The 21,130-nt window shown below is 30.3% G+C and overlaps 1 protein-coding gene across 1 annotated transcript; it reads right to left on the reverse strand.

Annotated features, from left to right (window-relative positions):
• Positions 1 to 410: 410 nt before the first annotated feature.
• LOC112458548 (putative aminopeptidase-2) lies at positions 411 to 21,074 on the reverse strand. The gene is made up of 32 exons (XM_025022238.1): positions 20,756 to 21,074; positions 19,314 to 19,435; positions 17,892 to 18,294; positions 17,610 to 17,765; positions 16,457 to 16,931; positions 15,889 to 16,127; positions 15,134 to 15,510; positions 14,487 to 14,767; positions 14,006 to 14,196; positions 13,586 to 13,753; positions 13,064 to 13,216; positions 12,164 to 12,766; positions 11,672 to 11,827; positions 10,423 to 10,903; positions 9,896 to 10,134; positions 9,283 to 9,647; positions 8,863 to 9,140; positions 8,275 to 8,456; positions 7,818 to 7,988; positions 7,359 to 7,508; positions 7,208 to 7,286; positions 6,365 to 6,879; positions 5,997 to 6,152; positions 4,952 to 5,251; positions 4,336 to 4,519; positions 3,902 to 4,058; positions 3,225 to 3,481; positions 2,464 to 3,128; positions 1,886 to 2,053; positions 1,334 to 1,492; positions 1,182 to 1,260; positions 411 to 874 (listed from the first exon to the last, which is right to left on the reverse strand). Exons 2-32 carry the CDS (start codon positions 19,399 to 19,401, stop codon positions 623 to 625), a joined length of 8,127 nt encoding a protein of 2,708 aa, XP_024878006.1. The 5' UTR covers positions 19,402 to 19,435; positions 20,756 to 21,074; the 3' UTR covers positions 411 to 622.
• Between the last annotated feature and the right edge of the window lie 56 nt (positions 21,075 to 21,130).

The following is a 21,130-nucleotide window of genomic DNA, read 5'->3' on the forward strand; positions in this document are numbered from 1 at the left end:
ACTTCCTTAATTTCGGGTAATCGCGGTCGCGACTAATTAATATTGCTAAAATAAACTAATAATAATAAAACTAAATAAACTAATAAATTTGGGTAGGCAGGAATAACGCGTTAGGTAAATAGAAATATGAGGAATACGAAATATTTAGGTAGGAATATGAATATAATAGAAGTATGGATAGGCGGGGAATATATATACGTACATACATATAGAGTACATATTACTTCGGGGAGGTAGGAACACGAAGGGATTGTAACTCGTACTGTTAATTATATAGGATAATGTAATAAATTAAATTTTAATAACTTTCAAATATGTTATAGCTAAGTAATATTATATATTATTTAATTGTTATATTATCACTTATATTATGTAATAAATCTTAAATTTATTTTATGCCATTTTATTTATTTTTCTAATTACAAAGTTTGATTAAAAATATAATTCTTTGCATTAAAATATTGTATAAAGAAAATATAACTTCGCTCTTCTTAGCTTTAAAAAGGATAAATTACAAAATAAAAGAGCACGGAATCTAGAATACTATATTTCCTTCTATTTTGCGTGATAGAAAGCTATAGAATAATCTTCATTATCATGATTTTCCGTTAAATTTAATTTTTCAGTAATAGTTTAAAAGATACGCTATTAAAGCAATGAGAGTTGTAAAAACAATGTTCAGTGACTCTAGCCTTGTAGAACTGTCTGGTTTTGGTTCTATTTCAGGGTTTATGCTCAATATCCATTTTTGAATTTTGTGACCGTTATTTTTGTACCAGAACAAGTTGGTTTCCACAGTAGTGACAGCGGAAAGTAATTTCGTTCTCATGGATGGAGGATACACAGTTATATCATGTACAACGAAGTCCACCAACTAGAAGAAAGAATAATACATCATTGCCATTTAATATATATTACTTGATGATATTATCTGATTTATAAATGTCGCACTTTTTATGCGAAATACACTTTTTAAATAATAATAGTACATAACTAGTATATATGCTAGATAATAGTGTATAAAATACTTGTAATAAAATACTTAAAAGTTATGATACTGACAGGCAGTTCAGTTAATATACAATATGCAAAAGTAAATCTTTGATTTCTCTCTTTAGGAATTAAAGCTCTTTTGCTCTTTTACTTTCAATTTTTTGAAAAAAAATTCTGAATAATCCTACCGTTTTGTATTGATCCTCGCTTGATATCTGCGATGCCACATTAACGAACAAATCTGCTACTTCGTCCCATCTTCCGAAACTGTAACGAAAACGTACAAACGTAAGAGTTTTGTTGGTACAATTACAGTAAATAGTACTGTAATGACACTCACTATTGGTACAACGCTGTGGTATATGTTGTTAAAAAGTTGAGGGTAACGTTTACTCCTATTGGACCTGCGTTGTACACGGATGCAAATACCGCTGAAACATCTTGTCGTCGAATGGCAGCGCTGGCAGGATCGTATTTTTCAATGGCTTTTTCTAAATAACTATTTAAACAAATTGCTTGTGAATTCATCGAGTGATTATAAAGTCGGGGATCAAAAGAGATTATTATTATGACCATTATAATTTTAATTCCATGATATGAATACGGAAAAGTAGATTAATTTCATCATTATAAATACACTTACTGATAAAAGTTAAAAATTTAAGTTAATTACATAGCTAATTTTTTAGTCAATTATTTTATCAAGCGAGTTAAAACCCTTCTCTAAATTTACGTTTTTAAATTATATATATATATATATATATATATATATATATATATATATATATCAATTATATGTTAAACAAACGAACTGGAAGGGTAACACTTTACAGTTTTCTTTGTTTAAAATAGTTTACATTATATATATTATATTATCAGGTTGGAAACTTACTTTTGGAGCACCGTCTCATTTGTCGAGCATCCGAGCGCATTTATAATGATCTTCTTCTCTGTTGCAAAGTTCGTCAGTAGATACTGACTCCACAGGAATTCCCAATCATCTGTCTGTCCTTCTTTTATTGCGGTACAATAAATTGCTGGTCGTGCATTAGTTGGAATTCTATGAATAAGAAAAGTTTGTTAGATAAAAATAAGAAATTCCGTAATGAAATAAACTCCAAATTTGGTCATTAAGATGCACCGACGAATTTGGTTCTCGGATCTCTTAATCAGCACATAATTATTTAAGTTCTAATAAATATAAGTTCATAATTCTAATTCTCTATAGAATCTTTTTTAAACCCCGTTTTACAATTTTCCAAGATAATTTTAAGTTGTAACATTTTCATTCTCAGCATGCGTTTAATTTTAAGTTGTATATTTTATAACGTTTTTAATTTAAAATAGAAACTCCTGATTCTTGTATAGACTGAGATAATCGACACGGACAAATATATCAGATATTTAAGATTAAAACAATTAGTATCAATTTAATAATTTTATCGAAACTTGTGTGTGTTGGAATCTTACCGTACGGAATTATCCTTACGCCACTGCATAAATAGTTTTTTAGCTGTGTTGACACAATCCGTTTTATTTAACTGGCAGGCCCATTGAAGAATTATTTCCCGATTTAATTTGTCTAAATACGTATCATCATTGCGGTCAGAGAATCCTAATCTGTTATACATATTAGATAATAATTTCAAAACGTATTCATTTAGCTCCTTCTGGGAACTCTGCTGTTCAAATCTTCTGTAAATGAATGATAGGCCATTGAAGAATGCTTTCCAGGGCAAATGATGTGTCTCTTGTGCCAAATATTTCGATGCGTCCATCAATAATTCGTATTCCACGTAATTAGCGCGAGCTAAGTTAAAGAGATCGTCTATAATTTGAGCACGATTCAAGACATGGATAGCTTCGAATCCTTTATTATTTAGCTTCGCAATTAATATTTTCCATGAAGAAGTGTCATAATTAACACGGTAGAAGCCAGTTTGTTTGTAATTCACGATGAACCAATCATTAATAGGATTAATATATACTCTCAGAGGGTTTGGTCCTAGCCACAATCCTTTGTGCTTTAAAGTAGTATCAATATATTCACTAAGCATGTCGGATGGAACGACTATATCAATTGGTATCCAATAAAACTCATTGCCAGTGGTATTTCTATTTACTAGGAACCGTTCCTGCAACAAAACACGTTAAAGTGATTTATAGAATTTTAGAAATATACGTGTAAGAAAAGGCCGGAAGAACGATATAATAAAAATATATAATACTACCTGAGTAAGCGTTAATATGGAATTAGATAATTTAGCATTGACGACGGGATATCCCGGTTGATTCGTCCAAGTGTTCATGACTTCCTCGACGCTTGCGTTTCTATTGCCAATTGGTATCGATATAAACGACTCGAAGCTTTCCCATAAATCTGTAGGACGTGCCGTACGATACTTTTGTTTTGTTAAATAATCACGGAGTGCTAATATATGAGCTTCTTGGTCGAATGCGTTGAATATCATTCGTAAGACACTAGCAGCTGAAATACATATAAATATTTTAATATTAAATATAAAGTGTTTAGCAGAATATTGAGAGAGAAAACTTCAAATATCAATACAGAAGAATATATATAGAAGCACTTAACTTAGTAATCAAATACTTTGTACTTGTAAAATAAAACATCGTTATAGTATAAATTGCTTTTGGGATAAAAAATTTATAATAGTAAATTTTATAATAATAACAATTTTGTGTTTCGCATAATTTTATATTTTTTATTTATAGAATCTTATATTATTATAGCAGCGAATAAAACTTATAAGAAATTGTGAAGAATATTTGCAATAAGAATTCTCTCGATATTATGTGTTAGGGATTTTGATTATTATGATATAATATGTTACGTATCTTGTTACGTATCTTGATTTATTGTGTTATAATATGATATTATACATACATTTCCCGTAAGTGATACCGTCAAAGGCACCAGCTATTTCTTCCGGTGTTCTAACGGGATTTGTCATTGGATGTGTTGAAATCGAAGCGTCTATTGACAGAGCAGGATGCAGCTCGTAAACCACGAATTGATCCATGAATTTGTATTCTGGGAGTATCTAAGAAGGTAATGCAAATGAAAATTATTGTATTTGTTATTTACAATAATATTTGTATTCTCTAACGTATTATTTGAAAAATTTTGCTTTATAGCAAACTATAGTTCTTTTAGAAATTTAAGCAAATTTTAAAAGTAAGAGAATTAAACGCGTTAGTTGATTTCTCGATTTTTTAAAGAAAAATAAATTGTTGCATTTTGAAGAACAAAGATCCATTTAGTGGTAGAGGTGAAAAATGTATAGCTTCTCTTTTATACAAATATCATTCATTACACACCCGATCAGATGTAAACCATTCGAAATATTGTGCAAAACCTTCGTTGAGCCAAATATAATCCCACCAGTCGCAAGTAACGAGATTTCCGAACCACATGTGAGTAAGTTCATGCGCTATTGTGGTGATTATGTATCTTTCATATGTGGATGTAGCTTCTTTGTTATTATAGAAAACTCCGTATTCGCTGTTAAAGACATCGCATTATTTATACAATATGAGAAATTTATTATATAAAATGTAGATAGATAACACACATATACGTACAGTACCGGTGAATAATATTGCATCACTTATGGAAAGGGAAGTCGTTACTTTAATGAAGAAAGACGTACATAAATGTCATAAAATTTTATAACGTTTATCTATCTTAATGATTTAATTGCGTCGTTTTATATAAGTCTCTCAATGATATTTAAATCAACAACTAAATCATTAAAATCTTTGTTTCTCAAAATATTTCTATTAAAGCATAAAATAATAGTATACTAAAATTAAATTTTATAGCACTTATGTACGTCTTTCTTCATTAAAGTAATGATTTTTTTTTCTATAAGCGATGTAAGATTTTTGACTGGTATTGATTTATATAATCGTTAAGGAAAAATAGCAATGTTACCGGAAAGTAACAAGACCCCAGTTCTCCATCGCGCCCATGGAGAAATCTGGAATTCCCACCAAGTCCAGCTTAGGTAAAGGATAGTCGATGTCCGTAATATTCTGTAACTCATCAAGAAGCTTCACGCCAATATTTTGAGCATATTCTCCATGTGCCACGACCTCCGGTCTACCCCATACGTTGAAAGTTGCGTTTTCAGGATTGTCCACAGATTTAAATTCGGAGACAACAAACGCTACCAGATACGTCGACATATCAACGCTGGTAGTGTGGAATGTGTCCAACATATAGTTATCGTTCCTAAGTAACAGATAATTGTAATAACATAAAGCTGCTGACTTTTATGTATTCAGTAAACAAATTTCGTGTTAAATTTAATACATTTTACACGTCCCAATTTATCCACTTTAATTTTTATGTTAATTTAGCAGAAGGCAAATACGTAAATAAATAACATAAGTAATATGTAAAAGATTGTAACACATGGACGCTATCTAGAAACAAAGTTTATGTTAAATTCACACATTTATAATGTTAAAATTTAATTAAAATAAAATGTTATTACATTAATGTTATTCTTTCTTCTCTTTTTCTTGCAAACAAACAGATAACAGCAATACATCTTTCTATAATGTATAACATAGAAAATGTCGATTTAACAGATGGAAACTCTTATAGAGAGAAAAGTAACACAACTTATAGGTGTTTATTTTAATATATAAAATACGTTACCAAGAATTCGTGCATTTATGTATAGACTGTGTTATTTTAACTCTTAGAAACGTTGAATATTAACTTGATGCAGAAAAGTCAAAATAAACACAATATGTTAATTAATAAAAACAAATGACAATATGTTACATTAACACCAGTGTTAAAAATTTAATACAAAAAATTTTGCACAGATAGAAATCCACTCCTCGTCAAAGACAAAATGTTTTTTGTCGTGTACTTTTTACACTCGATAACTATATGTATATACGAGGCATATAATATATATATATATATATCCAAGTTTGTTAAATATATTTTCATTCATACTTACTTTTTAGTTTCTGATTTAAGTTCCATATTACTCCGCGAGTTGTAATGATTTAGCCTCTGAATGTTAATTGTGAATTTCGATTTAAATGCTGGTTCATCGAAACAGGGGAAAGCCTGTCTAGCATACGTAGGCTCGAATTGTGTTGTAGCCAGCCAACTGTAAAATAAATGAACGAATTAAATATTAAAATCTGATCTAATTAATTTAATGGGATACTTTTATTTTTGCGCATTAACATTTATATTAAGTCGTAGTTAATAACAGTTTAATTAGAAAGCTGAAAAGTGAGATTACGAAACTAACTTTTATTTTCTTTGGATAAATTATATCAAGGTATTATGTTAAAATTATTTATAATTTGTACTCACTGTTGCACTCCGTTCCTGTCAAAATACGAACTGCGATAGAATCCATTCATATCGTCATTTAGAATCCCGTTAAAATGAATTTCCGCTATTATTTCCTCGTTCGTATGTACGTAGTTGGCTAAATATATCCTTAGTTGCTGCGGAATATGTTCTGTAGAATTCAGCATTTTTATTTCCGTGCCATTTCGGAAGATCGTGATACTTGAGATATTGAGTTTGTGAGAATTGAGAGCTATCAACGTAGTATCTTCCCGAACTGTTATATGTATTTTCACCACTCCTTCAAAGACGCCTTCTTCCATGTCGGGTGTGAGATATATGTCGTATAGTTTTGGAGCAAGCGTCTTCGGCAAGCGGTACGTGTTGCTTGGAAATAGATTGTCCAATGTTTCAAAAATTACTGGCACTTTTTTCTCGTACCAATCGAACTCGTATTTTGCCGTTGCCAAATAGGAATCGACGGATTTTTTGAATTCCGGTTCTTTGTTAGTCAGCCACTTGAGTAATTTTTGATACTGCGAGTCAAAAGTAATTTTATTGAACAGATATTGATTGATTAGTTGACAAGAGTTTTAAACGAGTATATAATTGAAATTTATTAAAGATTTGCTTTATAAAATATCTGATAAAATACGGTAATAGCAGCAGAAAAATTGTGTGATTCCTAAATTGTTTTTAATTTAATATTTAATCAAATATGTACCGCATGCATATGTGAAAAAATTATTTAATTATATTGTTCTTTATAAAAATCTTTTAGAATTTACTGGAGATGTTTCTTTTGCAATTTTGATTGTAAATTAAAATTAGTTAAAATGTATAACTTGAAGTTGATTAAATTACCTGATCGTAAAGATTATAAGTAGATAATCTGCTTGCCAAAGCGTTCACTATGTTTGCAATTTTTGTATGATCATTGAAACTGTAATTGAAAATGGCATGTTACATTGTATTATTTTATGATTTGTATTATTGCGCATAATTATTTACTCACTGTCGGTGCAGTATATCATCGTAATTCGTTTCAATCACTTTCATGACAACTTCAACACCAGTTAAACTTGCATCGTAAACGTTCGAGAATACTTTTGCACTATCTTGATACCGAATATTTGAATTCTCTGTGACCGCATCCCGCAGTAACCTTGATTTAATATAAAAAACAAATAAATTTGTTATTATTAATACAATTAGCCTAGCACTGCAAATCTTCTTCAAAACTACTCAATAAATTGTCTGTTTCTCATGAAGTCATTGAACGTAAATATGTGAACGTAAATATTAGAAAATTTGCAAAATAAATTGCATCTTTGTACAATTTTCTACACAACATATGTTTGTTATTGTATATTTTATAAAATAATTATAGTAAATGTAATTCACCGATGCCAATCAATTTATACTTTCGATGACAGCTCGATACAAACAATGAAAAGGATATTGCAATACTTACGTTTCTAAAACATCCTTGTTTTCAGAACAAGCCAAAGAACTAAGAATTACAAGTTTATCTGTGGTCACTTTGCTGTTTAAGTACTCTTCCCATAAAAAGTTGTAAGTTTTATTCGTCTTGTCCATTCTCATGGCTGTGCAGTAAACGACATCGCGGTAATTTGGCGGTATTCTGTAAGAGAATTAATAATTAAAATCTAATTGATACAATATTATATATTATATAAATCTCATGCATTTTATTTATGTTTTTGTTTTTCTCTATACTTTTTACACAAATACACATGAGGCTTGCGTACTGTATAATCAATACATGCTAAAATATTGATTATATTAACAATATATATTAATTATATTAATCATTATTAATAAAAATTAATAATAAAATTACATATTAGTTCTACATGCTTTATGACAAGCAAAGAAATAAATGTATTTTAATTTGGTTTTGGACTTACGTTTTTGAATGTTGCTTCAATTGGAAATATTTTGCAGCATAGAATTTACAATCTGCTACATCTAATTTACAAGCCCATTTGCGAGTATGTATTCTTAACATCTTAGTTAAATCGTCGTCTTTGTTGTTATCCTCAAATCCTAACCGTGCGTAAAGTTTTTCTATTAACGATGTTAACCATTTCTGAAAAAAATTATACATTTTTTTCTGTAAAATTACTTGCAAATTTTTTTTTATACAAATAAACTTAAAGAAAACTAAATGGCGCCCAAAAAGTTTAAAGTAGAATTTGCAGTTTAAAATAGAATTTGATTTATCAAGTAGAAAGAAAAAGAAGTTTGAGAGTTATATTAATAAATATAAACAAGAAAAGTTTATTACTTTCGACTAAATAAATATAAAATTTTGAAATAATTAAACTCTTTTAACATAATTTTTCTTTATATAGAACATAAAAGAAATTATAACAATTTCGGTAATTTATGTATTAGTAATAAATTAAAAAAGTATAATGAGAAAATTTAATTTTTAATTTATATAGAATATATTCATTATAATACACGTATTTTTATAATTTTAACGTACGTACTTTATATATGCCTTCAATATCGCGTCCGGCAAAACGGTTGTCCAAGTAAGGCAGATTATTGAAGAACGCGCGCCAAGGGAAATAATTATTTTCTCTTTCCAAATACGTTATAGCAGATATAACAGTTTTGTAATCGATGTAGTTTGCTCTTGCAAGATTCATAAGATCATCAATTAATGCCGCGCGATTGGTTTCGTGAATTGGTCGAATATCCTTATTTTTAAGATAATCAATTATTTTCATCCAATGATCCTTATTATAATTTACACGATAATAACCTGGAATAAAAATAGTGAATATCATCAAATAACGCAGATGCGTTTATTAAAATTTGTTAAATATTGTTTATTTATTATAATTTTATTATATTTATCATTCTTTCTAGTTCGTGCCAATTTTTAATTTGCTTCGCTTAATTACCTGATTGCTGCGTGTTGAATATTAAAAGTGAATTGGATGGGTTTCTTATTGGGTGATTTATTGTTTTACTCGTCAACCAGAATTTCGGCCTGGTATCAAAGTAGTCTGCACTATTCTGAATTTGTGCCCATTGGATCGGGATGTGCCATATAGTCTTGTCAGAATTATTCTCCTCTTCTTTAAAGAAGAAACGGTTTTGTTCTAGAAGTATAGCATTTTTTGTAACATTGACTTTAACGACAGGATAACCGGATTGAGTTGTCCATGTGTCTAAGATGGCTTTGATATTGTCTTTTATCCCTTTCTCATTTACTTGTAGTTGAAGTGATGCATACAAATCTTCTGGCGTGGCAACGTTGTATTGCCTAAGAAATTAAACAAGAAGTGATTTCTTTTTCTTGACAAACATGTCCGTTTAGACATAAGATAAAATTTAAAGTCATTATGTATCTTAAGAATTAGAACTATATTTCCTCGTATTTTTAAATAAATGTCACAAATAATTTTTATTCTTTCACTTGCACTTACTTAATTAAAATTAATTCTTTTGATAAAATAAACTAATAAAAGAAATATCGCTGTAGTCTCTAAGATAAACATTATCTTTACATACCGTTTATTAAGATAGTCAATTAATGCGTTGTTGAATACTACAGTTCCATATGTTTTTTCGACCATTCTCAATATGGTACCACCTTTATCGTAAGTGATTGTATCGAATATGCTTCGAATTTCACGAACAGTTGTTACATCGTGACTCATGGGATGTGTAGATTTGGAACTATCTGCTCTGAAAGCAGAATGTACTTCGTTCACCACGAATTGTGATTCCAACGTCTTGTCGTTAAATGCCTAAAATGCGAATAATAAATTTATTATTAAACTAGCGCTCTTATTTCAATATTTATTTCTTTATATATATATTAATTCATTATTATATTTCATTATTTATTTCTTTATATATATTAATCTGCATATATACAGTAGAAAAATATGTGTAATTTTCATGTTTGTGACCTAAAAAGATTTTAGACTCTCTTCTTAAAAACTTGTCGCCAGATTAATGGTGATGTATGAAAGATTTAAATTTCGCGAGTTTGTCAATCGGCATTACATCGATGGAGTGTTTCAGTTACGTACACGAGCGGGAGCGTGATATTCGAAGTATCTGGCAAATCCCTCGTTTAGCCACAGATACTTCCACCACAGAGGGCTGACCAAATTTCCGAACCACTGATGAGAGATTTCATGAGCAATCACGTTTCTGATGTCCTGCTTGTTTGTGACCGGCGAGTGATTCTCGTCATACAACATATACGGTTCCTTGTATGTTAAAAGGCCCCAGTTCTCCATCGCGCCCGCTCCGAAATCGGGTAGAGCAGCCATAAAGAGCTTATTGAGCTGATATTTCTGTTTGTACGTGGTCTCGAAGAAGTTCAACAACGGAGACATTACGGATAAAGCGTAATCGGTTTGATTAATGGCGTTGGGACGTGCGTATACAGCCAATTCAGTTTCCTTCACTTTTACAGATTTAGACTCAAAATCGGAAACGACAAGTGCCACTAGATACGTCGACATCAGTACTGAGTCAAAGAAAATGTACAAATGACGATCACCACTGCAACAATTTGTTAAGGTGTGATTTTAATCTTTGCGATTCGATGAGATTTATAAAAATCATGTAATTTTACTCTCACAATGGCAAATGGTACACTCTATTGTAAACACTGTAATATTTGTTTAAGAGTCATGTTTACGCTATTTAAAATATAATATCTTTGAAGCATATTTTTGTATCAAGAAATACTAACAAGGGAACGGTTGGAAGTGTCCCTACCTGATTTGGATGCGCTTTGGATATGTTGTTGAGCATCAAAAAATATTAGACACGTATTTTTTTTTAGCGGCGTATCTCGACAAAAATAATAGGTGGGTGTGGGGTTAAATTAAAAAATTTGACATCTGAAAAATGTGATTACGCTATTGTAAAGAGCACAAAAGACCATAAACCTTTTGTATAAAACTCTTTTTCATACGCCTTATATTTTCGAAGATATTAGCTAAAAATTATAAAGTCCGTTATTTTCGAGGAATTGTTTCAACCCTTAAACGTCGAGATACGCCGCAAAAAAAATACGTGTCTAATATTTTTTGATGCTCAACAACATATCCAAAGCGCATCCAAATCGGGTAGGGACACTTCCAACCGTTCCCTTGTAAGTATATCAGATTAAATTATCAAATTTGATTCTTTTTGTTGGAGAGACAAGAAGGGACAATAATATTATAATACCAAAGTAAAATATTTGCAATTGATTAAAAAGTTGTGAAAAAGAGAGTATTCAATTAAATTCTCCTTAAGAAATATATTCGAATCTATACATACCCTCTTATTATCTCCCGCCAGATCGTATTACTGATGGCTTCGTAATCTAACGGCACGCTAACTTGAACGGTGAAGATTGCTTTCATCGCTGGTTCATCAAAGCAAGGGAACATTCTTCTGGCGCCAACGGGTTCTAAGTGCGAGGCTGCGAGCCATCTAATACGTCAAGCAATTCACATTTAATTATCTTTAATGCAAGAATTTGAGCTATAGAAAAAATATTTTTTTATACTTTTTATATGTTATATCTCTTTCTACTTTTTACTTTTTTGATATAAAAGTGGCGATTGAAAATTTAAGATAAAATTATTGTTGATTGTTGAAACATTATTATTACATAAATGCAATGATAGTAAATGCATTAGTTTCTAAAAGTTTTTTTCGGCATTTTTATGAAAGCACAAGTTCCTTAAAACATAAAGGATTCGAAAGTATTTACTGCTAATTTACATGACGCAAATTTTAAGTGAAAGCAATAATGTTTAACATTACCTCGTTTCTCCCTTCTCATTCACGTAAGAACTTTTGTAAAAGCCACGATGCTCCGGCGGATTCAAATTACTCGTGTATTTGATATCGATGGTCAATTTCGTTCCAGCGGTTACTTCTTGTTCCAGATAAATCACGCAGAAGTCATAACGGTCTATTAACTTCTTCTTAAGAACCTTCACTTCTTTCTGATTGGCCTTCACGCTTATATCTTGATATGTAATTTCCGACGAGTGCAAAGTGATCTGAGTTGTCGGTTGCTTAACGTCAGCTTCGATCGTCACCTTTCCGTCGACGGTAAAATTCCCAGTCTCGAGATAAGGCGTGACGGAAATGATATATCTTTTGGGACTTATATTCGTGGGTAGGCGATGCGCGATGTTGTCACGTACTTGTAGCCACCGAATTATAGATGGCGAATAGCTCCTATACCATTGCAATTCGTACTTTGCGATTCTTAAAGAGGACTCCAGAGACTTTTGGATTGACGCGAAGTCCGCCTTATGGTTGTTTATGAGTTTTTCAAATTTGTTTACTAATTCGATGGTAGAGAGACGCTGCGATGCTCCATCGAGGATTGTGGCTATTGTACCCTGTCCTCCGTAACTGAAAGAGAAAATAGCATACTTGTAAATCAAAGAAATAATTTTTTTATATGCACCCGTTGATATTATTTATTTAAGTAGTTAATTAAATTAAAATTTTGTATAGTCCAAAAGAATTTAAAGAAATATATTTTATGCAATTATGCGTAATTTGTATTAATATACATTAGTTCAATGTTAATATTTTGCATTAATTTATAAATGTGTCTCGAATAATAATTAATTGCATCATCTACTTTTCTTTGTAAATTAATATTGATACATCGCACGATTACTATATGTTATAATGGTGACTTACTATGCTTCCATTTCTTTGTGATGTTTTTCAACAAAGTCAAGAACATATTCGGCGCCAAGCAGGCCAGAGTTATAAACGGCGGCGAAGACAGTCGTGCTGTCCTGTTTACGAATTCGACTTTTTTCATAACTGGTAATGGCATATTTTAGATATCTGCACAAAAATAATAATAATTAATTTTTAAACATTATGTACTACACAATACAATATCTGCATGATAATTATGTCGTACCGCTATTTTCCTTTATCCAAATTATAGCTACAATTACACAATCCAAACTTACTGGTGTTAAAAAATTTAAATTCTTTTATAAATACATTATTAATGTAAATATTTTGTCTTTAATTTTATACATCAAATTAGAAAACGTTTAAACTACTTCTAAATGGCTTATTATCTACAATAAGTGTTGTGTCTTTATTTTGCTATCTTGTAACAACAGTACTTTTTATACAAATATTATAAGTATTCATATACATATATATTGAACATTGTTTTCATATCAGTATATCAAACCTTACTTTTCTAGGATTGCTTTATTCTGACTGCATCCCAAAGCGTTTAGAATCACTGTCTGGTCGGCCGCATGATTAGAATTAAAATATTCCTTCCACAAAAATTCCCAGTCATCAGAAGTTCCATGTCTTATGGCTACGCAGTACGCTGTGGTTCTTTCATTTGGCTTGATACTGTTGAATATTAAACAATCTGACATTAGCTAGACTATAATAAATTATTTTTTAAGAATTATAATCAATTTTTTTAATTACACGTAAAAGTTGGGATATTTTAACTTTTTATAAGATAAATAAAAGCAAAAAGTTTATATGTATATCATAAAGAAACTAGAGGGTAAGTACTTGAATTTTACTGTGTATGTCACATAATATGTACACTGTAGAGATTTCAATAGAACTGAGAGAATGCTTGCATATTCTTACCGGGAATTAGCTTTTTTTGCTTTCCACTGTTTAAATTTATCTGTGTAAATCCTTACACATTCGTTATCGTCGAAATTACAGAGCCAATTATTCACCTCTCGTCGTAACAGAACCGTTAACCTGTCATCTTTTTCACGATCTTCATATCCTATCTTAACGTTTATATTGTCGATAAGAGACAAAACATACATCTAGAAATATAAAACGAATAGGGTTATAAAATTATATACATATAATAGATTTGTTATTTTCTTATGACTTGAATTTATATAAATATCTTGGAATTCTAACTGTTTAAGTATGTGTATTTAAATAATTTTATAAAAAGAAAATATTAATTGTAAATTAATTTAAAACATTTATATGATAGACAATGTGGATAGTGATAGTGATAGTCTAGTGACATAAGATCATGTCTGGTTTTTAAATTATGTATAAATTTGTGTTGTATACTTAATTAACGAAAACAAAATAACGAAACCTTAAGTAAGGAATGTTCCAGATTATATCCAGTAAATCGCTTCTTTAGATATTCCAAACCATTGAATGCTGCTTTAAAGGGCAGGTAATTTGTTTCTCTTTGAAGATAAAGTAATCCATCCAAAATCATATCGTAATTTTGATACCCTGCTCTACCCAAATTTAACAGATCGTCTACAATGGCGGCTCTATTTAGTACATGAATTTCATTCAGATTTTTGGTTTTTAAGATATTGATAATTTTCTGCCATCCGCGTTTGTCATAATTTACACGATAAAAGCCTGTAATAAAAATATCAAAATTATTATTTTATCAGTTTTTATATAAAATATATTTATATATAAATTATCTAGAATTTATGATATTAATTCTAAAAGTTTTTGTTTAATGTTTTTATCAACATATACGCAAAATTATCGTTTTGTTAAAAAAAAAAAAATATATATATACATATATATATATATATATATAATATATAATATATAGTATATATATATATATTTTAATATAATTTATCCTATCAATAAATAACAATTTAATCATTAAAACGTACGATAATTGTCTAATAACGCGTATTAGACATATTATTATAATACATAGTTTTGTAAATTTTTCTTGTGTGACTAAAAACACTGTTCGGTACCAACCCGATGATTGAACGTTGAATATGACCCAATCTTCCGGGTTAACTTTGAGATTTGCGGTGCTTTTTTTGGTAGTCAGCCAATACTTTGGAATCGTGTTAGTGAAATCTGATTTGCTTTGTGTAGCAAACGTGAGCGGGACAGACCAAGTGATATCCGTAGTGGTATTATACAAGTTTCTCAGAAGAAAACGTTCTTGAGTAATATTAAATATTCCGTTGTCATTAATGGCGATTGATATAACGGGATATCCGGCTTTTGTAGTCCAAGTATCCATTTCTTTTTTTACATCAATCTTTTGCCATGGATTCGTTAATTTATCTGTTTGACTCTTTATCGCTATCCATAAAGCATCCGGATTACCTAATCCTTTTTCTTTGCTAGAAAATATATTATGTTTGTAACATAAGCTCTCGATTGTGTATCGAGAGAAAGATATGATTTCATATAAAAAGATCGGTAATTTAAAATGTCTTTAATTTATACAATATTTATAATCAAACAGTAATAAATAAGTTTCTTGCATTATCAAATAATGTTAGGATGTCAATTTAATATGAAAATAATATTAAAAATTTAATATTATTAATTAAAATAATACTAGTTTCTTTTACTAATATTACATTAGTTGCTTTTATGAGTTATCTAATGTATTATTCTCAAAGATTATTATATAGATATCTTAAAATCGAGCATTTTTGAGCAATTAATTAATTGTATTTAAAATACAAATAATTACAGTCTGCTGTAATATTTACTTGTTTTGTATGTAGCTGCGTAATGCGTCTTCGAAAACATCATTTCCGAACACAAGGTTCATCATACGGACAATACTGGCTCCTTTGTTGTAGGTAATAGTATCTGCTATTCCCGCGACATGCGATTTACTAGAAACCTCCCGAGTCATTGGAAGAGAAGACTCAAGACCGTCTGCGATTAATGCAGATTGATGTTGCTCCACCACGAATTGATCTTCCATATTCCATTTTGGTTCGAGCTATGCGAAATAAAAATTATTTATTAGCATAAAGAAAGCAAGATTTATTAATGCAATTTTTGCGAAGATGTAAAAAGCGTTGAAAAAATGTGCCAAAAATAAGATTCTTTTACATTTTTTATTAAGAATTGATATTGCTGTGGACATCAACAAGATCATTCGTTTATTTTTCAGAATATCAATTTATGATTAAGTAAATCGTGTAAAATTAAAATTGTAAGAAAAATGACTCAAATTTATTATCTAAGTTTAAATTTTCTTTTGAAAATTATATTTTCGTTATATTTTACGTGTGAAGGTTGCCTAAAAGTCCTGAATATTGCTCTTACTTCCGCGGTACCGAAGTACTGATAGTATCTGGCGAACGCTTCGCTGAGCCAAAGGTAGCTCCACCATTCTGGTGTCACCAAATTGCCGAACCACATGTGCGTGAGCTCGTGAGCGATCACGGAAGCCACGCTCTGCTGCGCTGTCGCCGACGATTCTTTCTTGTCGTACAGCATTCGACTCTCGCGATACGTCACCAATCCCCAATTTTCCATGGCCCCGGCTGCAAAGTCAGGTACGGCCACCATGTCCGTTTTTTCCAGGGTATAACTTTCGTTAAATTTCTTCTGATATAGTTCGAGTGCTTTTTTGCCGATTGTCAAAGCGTATTCAGCCTGATTAATAGTGGACGGTTTGGACCATACTTTAAATGAATCACTTCCAAGAGAACTGAATTCCGAAATGACAAAGGCCACTAAGTATGTGGACATTGGGATGCTTTCCTTGAAGATATCCCAGATCTTGGCTCCCGGTTTCCTTAAAGGCAAATGTATCATGAATGCATTAACCCCTTCTCTTAATGACGAAAATATCCACAAAAAAAACTGGCCAGGACATAATGAAAAAAATCGCTCATTCAAGAAAAGATACTTTTAACTGAGTAATTAGAACCTATTTTAAGTTTTTGGGATAGCTGACTGCAAATCTGAAATCAAAATTGCGAAATTTTGGCGGATTCAACTTGGTGGACCAAAAATCCAAAAAATTGTTTGATTTGCATAAAAATTTATATTCAAAAGTTTTTAAAACCGCTAATTTTAAATTCAAAATAAAAATTTAAGAATTCAACATAATGAGCAAAAAATACAAAATATAGTTTAATTGCATAAAAAGTTTGAAGAAATTTTTGAAGCCGCTGGTTCCGGTTTTAAAATTGAAATTTGTTAATTTTAAATGACAAATTTAATATGACGGCCAAAAAATTTATAAAAATTAATTTATAAAAATTTTTATAAATTTTTCCGCCATTTTGATCTCAGTTTTAGAGATTCAGCGAATCAATAAACCCCCAGAAAGCACTTTTTAAATAATTTTATTAACTCTTGTGTCAAAAGCATTTTTGACCCATAAGCATTTTTTTCACCTAACAGCCAAGTTAAAAAGCTCATTCTGGAGAGTAGTACATTGATAGTTACACGGTTTTTTGACACTTACAGTCTTTCAGATTTTTCCAATTTCATATTACTGAGGCACTTATACTTGTCGTCTCTTGCTATACGGATCGTGAATTTTGCTTTAAAACTCGGCTCGTCGAAGCATGGGAAGGCATGTCTCGCGTGTGTTGTTTGAAACTGTGTTGCAGCTAGCCATCTATGGTTTTAAGCAAAAAAATTCGTATTAGGAACCATCATGATATTTTACTCGTGATCATAATATTCATATAGTATTTTTTATTTCTTTTGTCATGAAAAATTTGCATATCGACGTATCACTTACTTAATCTGTCCGTTTTTGTCGAAGTAAGAACTTCTATAAAATCCAATCATGTTATCAGATAAGACTCCATTATACCCCATGCTAATTGTTAGCCTTTTACCCTTTTCGACGATGTTGGGGAGATTGATAGTATATTTTTCAGTAACATTGTCATACACAGTCGCAGGATTAGGCAAGTATGTCTGAACATTCGCTGATTCGATTTTGAGGTTTCCCACATGTAGTATAACTTTGTCAGTTCGATTTTCTACCACAGCTTCAATTTTTACGTAGCCGGTAAATGTAAAATTATCTAAATTCGGAATCAGCTTGATATCGTACGAAATGGGTTTAATGTTTGTTGGTAATCTGTAGTAGATGGATTCGTCATTTTGTGACAAATCTTCATTTTGCGCAAGTGTACCTAAAGAATATGTTACGTATAAGTTATCTCAAAAAGTTGTATATACAAAACAATTGATTTAAAAAATATGTCGCAAAACTGACAAAATTGGTTATACAATATGTGTGTTCCAGGATTTATCATTTATCCGCCAAACTGTGAGAGCACATTCTACAAGTGGAAACAAAAAAATGTTATATGTTTGGCTACAAATGCTTTATTACAAAGTTATAAACAAATATTGAAACGGAATAAGAAATAGGTAACAATCGTTCTCTGGCATTTGAGATTGCCAGATTTAACACTTCTTGATTTTTACTTACGCGGAACGTAAAAAAAAGGAATAAGGTTTACAGTACAAAAGTGTCTTTACATGAAGATTTAATGCAACGAATTAATAATTCAATTACTGAAATACAACAAAATTCTCAAGGTATCTACTGTAATAAGTTTTGCATGACATCGATGTCAAGCTTCTATTGTCAGGCAAAGAAATGCCATTTTAAAATGCGTTACTAAATCGTTTTATTCATATTTTGCACAATGGAAAATCCGTTATTACCTACATTTTATGTTTCGTTTCAATATTTGTTTATAACTTTCTAATAAAGCATTTCTAATAAAACTTCATATAACATTTTTTTTCTTAATTTTACTTGTAAAATATATGCTTCAGTAGTTTGGCTAAGTATTTGGATAAACCTCGGGACACCCTGTATAATTTCACATAAAGTAATCAGGAATCTAATCGCACCAATTTAAAGATGCATACATCATATGTACAAAGATATGAAATTTTCTACTAGTGTGGCATTTAATTTAATTTTGTAACAATATAAACCTTTATGCCCATAACTTTTATAAAATTAAGAATGTTTATTTTATCAGATATATATTGAAGAAAACGCGCGTTATTCGTAAATATATAATTTTATACATTTTAGAACATTTTATATATTTCAATTTTTTTTCATAAATACTTTTTAGATAAATTGTTATAAAATATACATATATCAAATATAAAATATAAATAGAATTACCATCATAAAACGGAGATTTATCTGCTACGTTTCCACTGAGTAATGTGATTAGGGTGCAAAGCAACAAATGTTCCCGTAAGATCATCATTAAAAAGGTAAATAATCTTCTTGATCTCTTTAAACTGTATAAATATAGAGTCATATGAGTATATGTAAATTACTTTTTTTATTTAGTTAACAATCGACTAAGTACACAGTATTAATATCCATGTCGTATCATGTTTATTTAGACGCATTAATTTGTCTTAATTATTTACCGCAGAAGAAAAAATTTAATAAAAAGAGTATAATAAAAAATTAAAAAAAAATTAAAAAAAAAAAGTATTTTACGTCTATATAGGTATCTGTATTTTAGAGGTAAAAAATCATATCTCCAGTTTTTGTTAAAATAATCTAACCTAACCGTAAATTAAGATACAGAGAATAAATTACTCGTTCCTCCAGATCTGCTACGATTAGAGATAGCGGAGATCCCATAGATGATCCGTATGTTGAGAGATTTTGTTGTTAAACAAAAAATAAGTTGAGGACATAATGAATTTTACGGCAGAAATGAATTCATCGCGTGGTATCTTGGTGTTAGGTTTAATAAATTCCCACCTTTTAATTATGTTCTCGATAGCAAGATCCAAAGGAACGTTCGTAAATAATAAAATGACATCAAGCGACACCAGCGCATCTGATTGTGAATCGTTGAGTTTTATTTTTGAGAGATCGTTGCACAAGTGAAAACTTGTTGACGTAACTTGCAGGTTTTGGAAAACTATTGGTGAGGATTTTTTGTAGGGAAGCTGCTAGAGAATGAACGACAGTATTAACTGAGGATACAATAATTCTAAGAGGGATATCTTTTTTGTGGATTTTGGGAAGGCCGTATAGGCTTTCGGGAGAGTCGCGCCACTGGAATGCAATCTGAAATATTCATTTTTTGACCACGTGTGTTTGACTCTAACAAGGCATTTTTGACTATAACTTTATAACTTTAGGTATATATATTTTTGCGTGATTTATTTCTTTTAATGTAATTTTATCGATTAGAACGTTCCGATAAAGACCAGGTAGGTCGAAACGTAAATAATTGTCTTTATATACATATTTATTTTTATTAAATTTCAATTCTATAAACTAATATTTAAAAATTCTTTTTGCTCGAATATTGGCCGGGTAACCTTTCTTTAATAAATCAAGTTGTTACATTTATTTTATATCTAAAAAGATATAGTATTTTTTTATTTAAAACTTTAAACCTTGTTTTCTCTCAATTCATAATAATAGAGATACCATCCTTTACCTCTAATTGTAAAAGGTATATACAGACATTGAATCGAGTAGAAAATGTTGCTTATAAGATTCAACGCTTTTAATATTTCTTATATAAACTTGTACGTCATTAACACGATGCTTTTTTGAAAATTGAAGAATATTTAGAAATTAGCACTTACCTTCACTAAAGGTTTTTTTTTCGCTATGACTAATATTGTCGTTTTCTCATGGCTGCTTTATAATTTACTTCACAATGTAATAAATGTCCGTATCTCTATCTGGTACAGTAGAAGTTTATTATATTCACAAATACCGCGTATAAGAATAATTATTTCACTTTTCTTAATATTTCAATTTCACGTTTAGACTAAAAGCTTGTTACAGAAAGAGAGTTGGTCACACGTCTATCGCGGGCAATCAATGTATCCGATTTTCACAGTACGTATCTAAATGAACATGTCGCGCGAACAATTCTCGATCGAATGAGAGATTGTTAAATGCGTTTTGCTCTTCGTTACCTTGTTGAGATTACCTATAACATATTATCGATATCT

The sequence above is a fragment of the Temnothorax curvispinosus genome, unplaced genomic scaffold (genome assembly GCF_003070985.1).
Source record: "Temnothorax curvispinosus isolate PA1 unplaced genomic scaffold, ASM307098v1 QBEX01008992.1, whole genome shotgun sequence".
Taxonomy (NCBI): Eukaryota; Metazoa; Arthropoda; class Insecta; order Hymenoptera; family Formicidae; genus Temnothorax; species Temnothorax curvispinosus.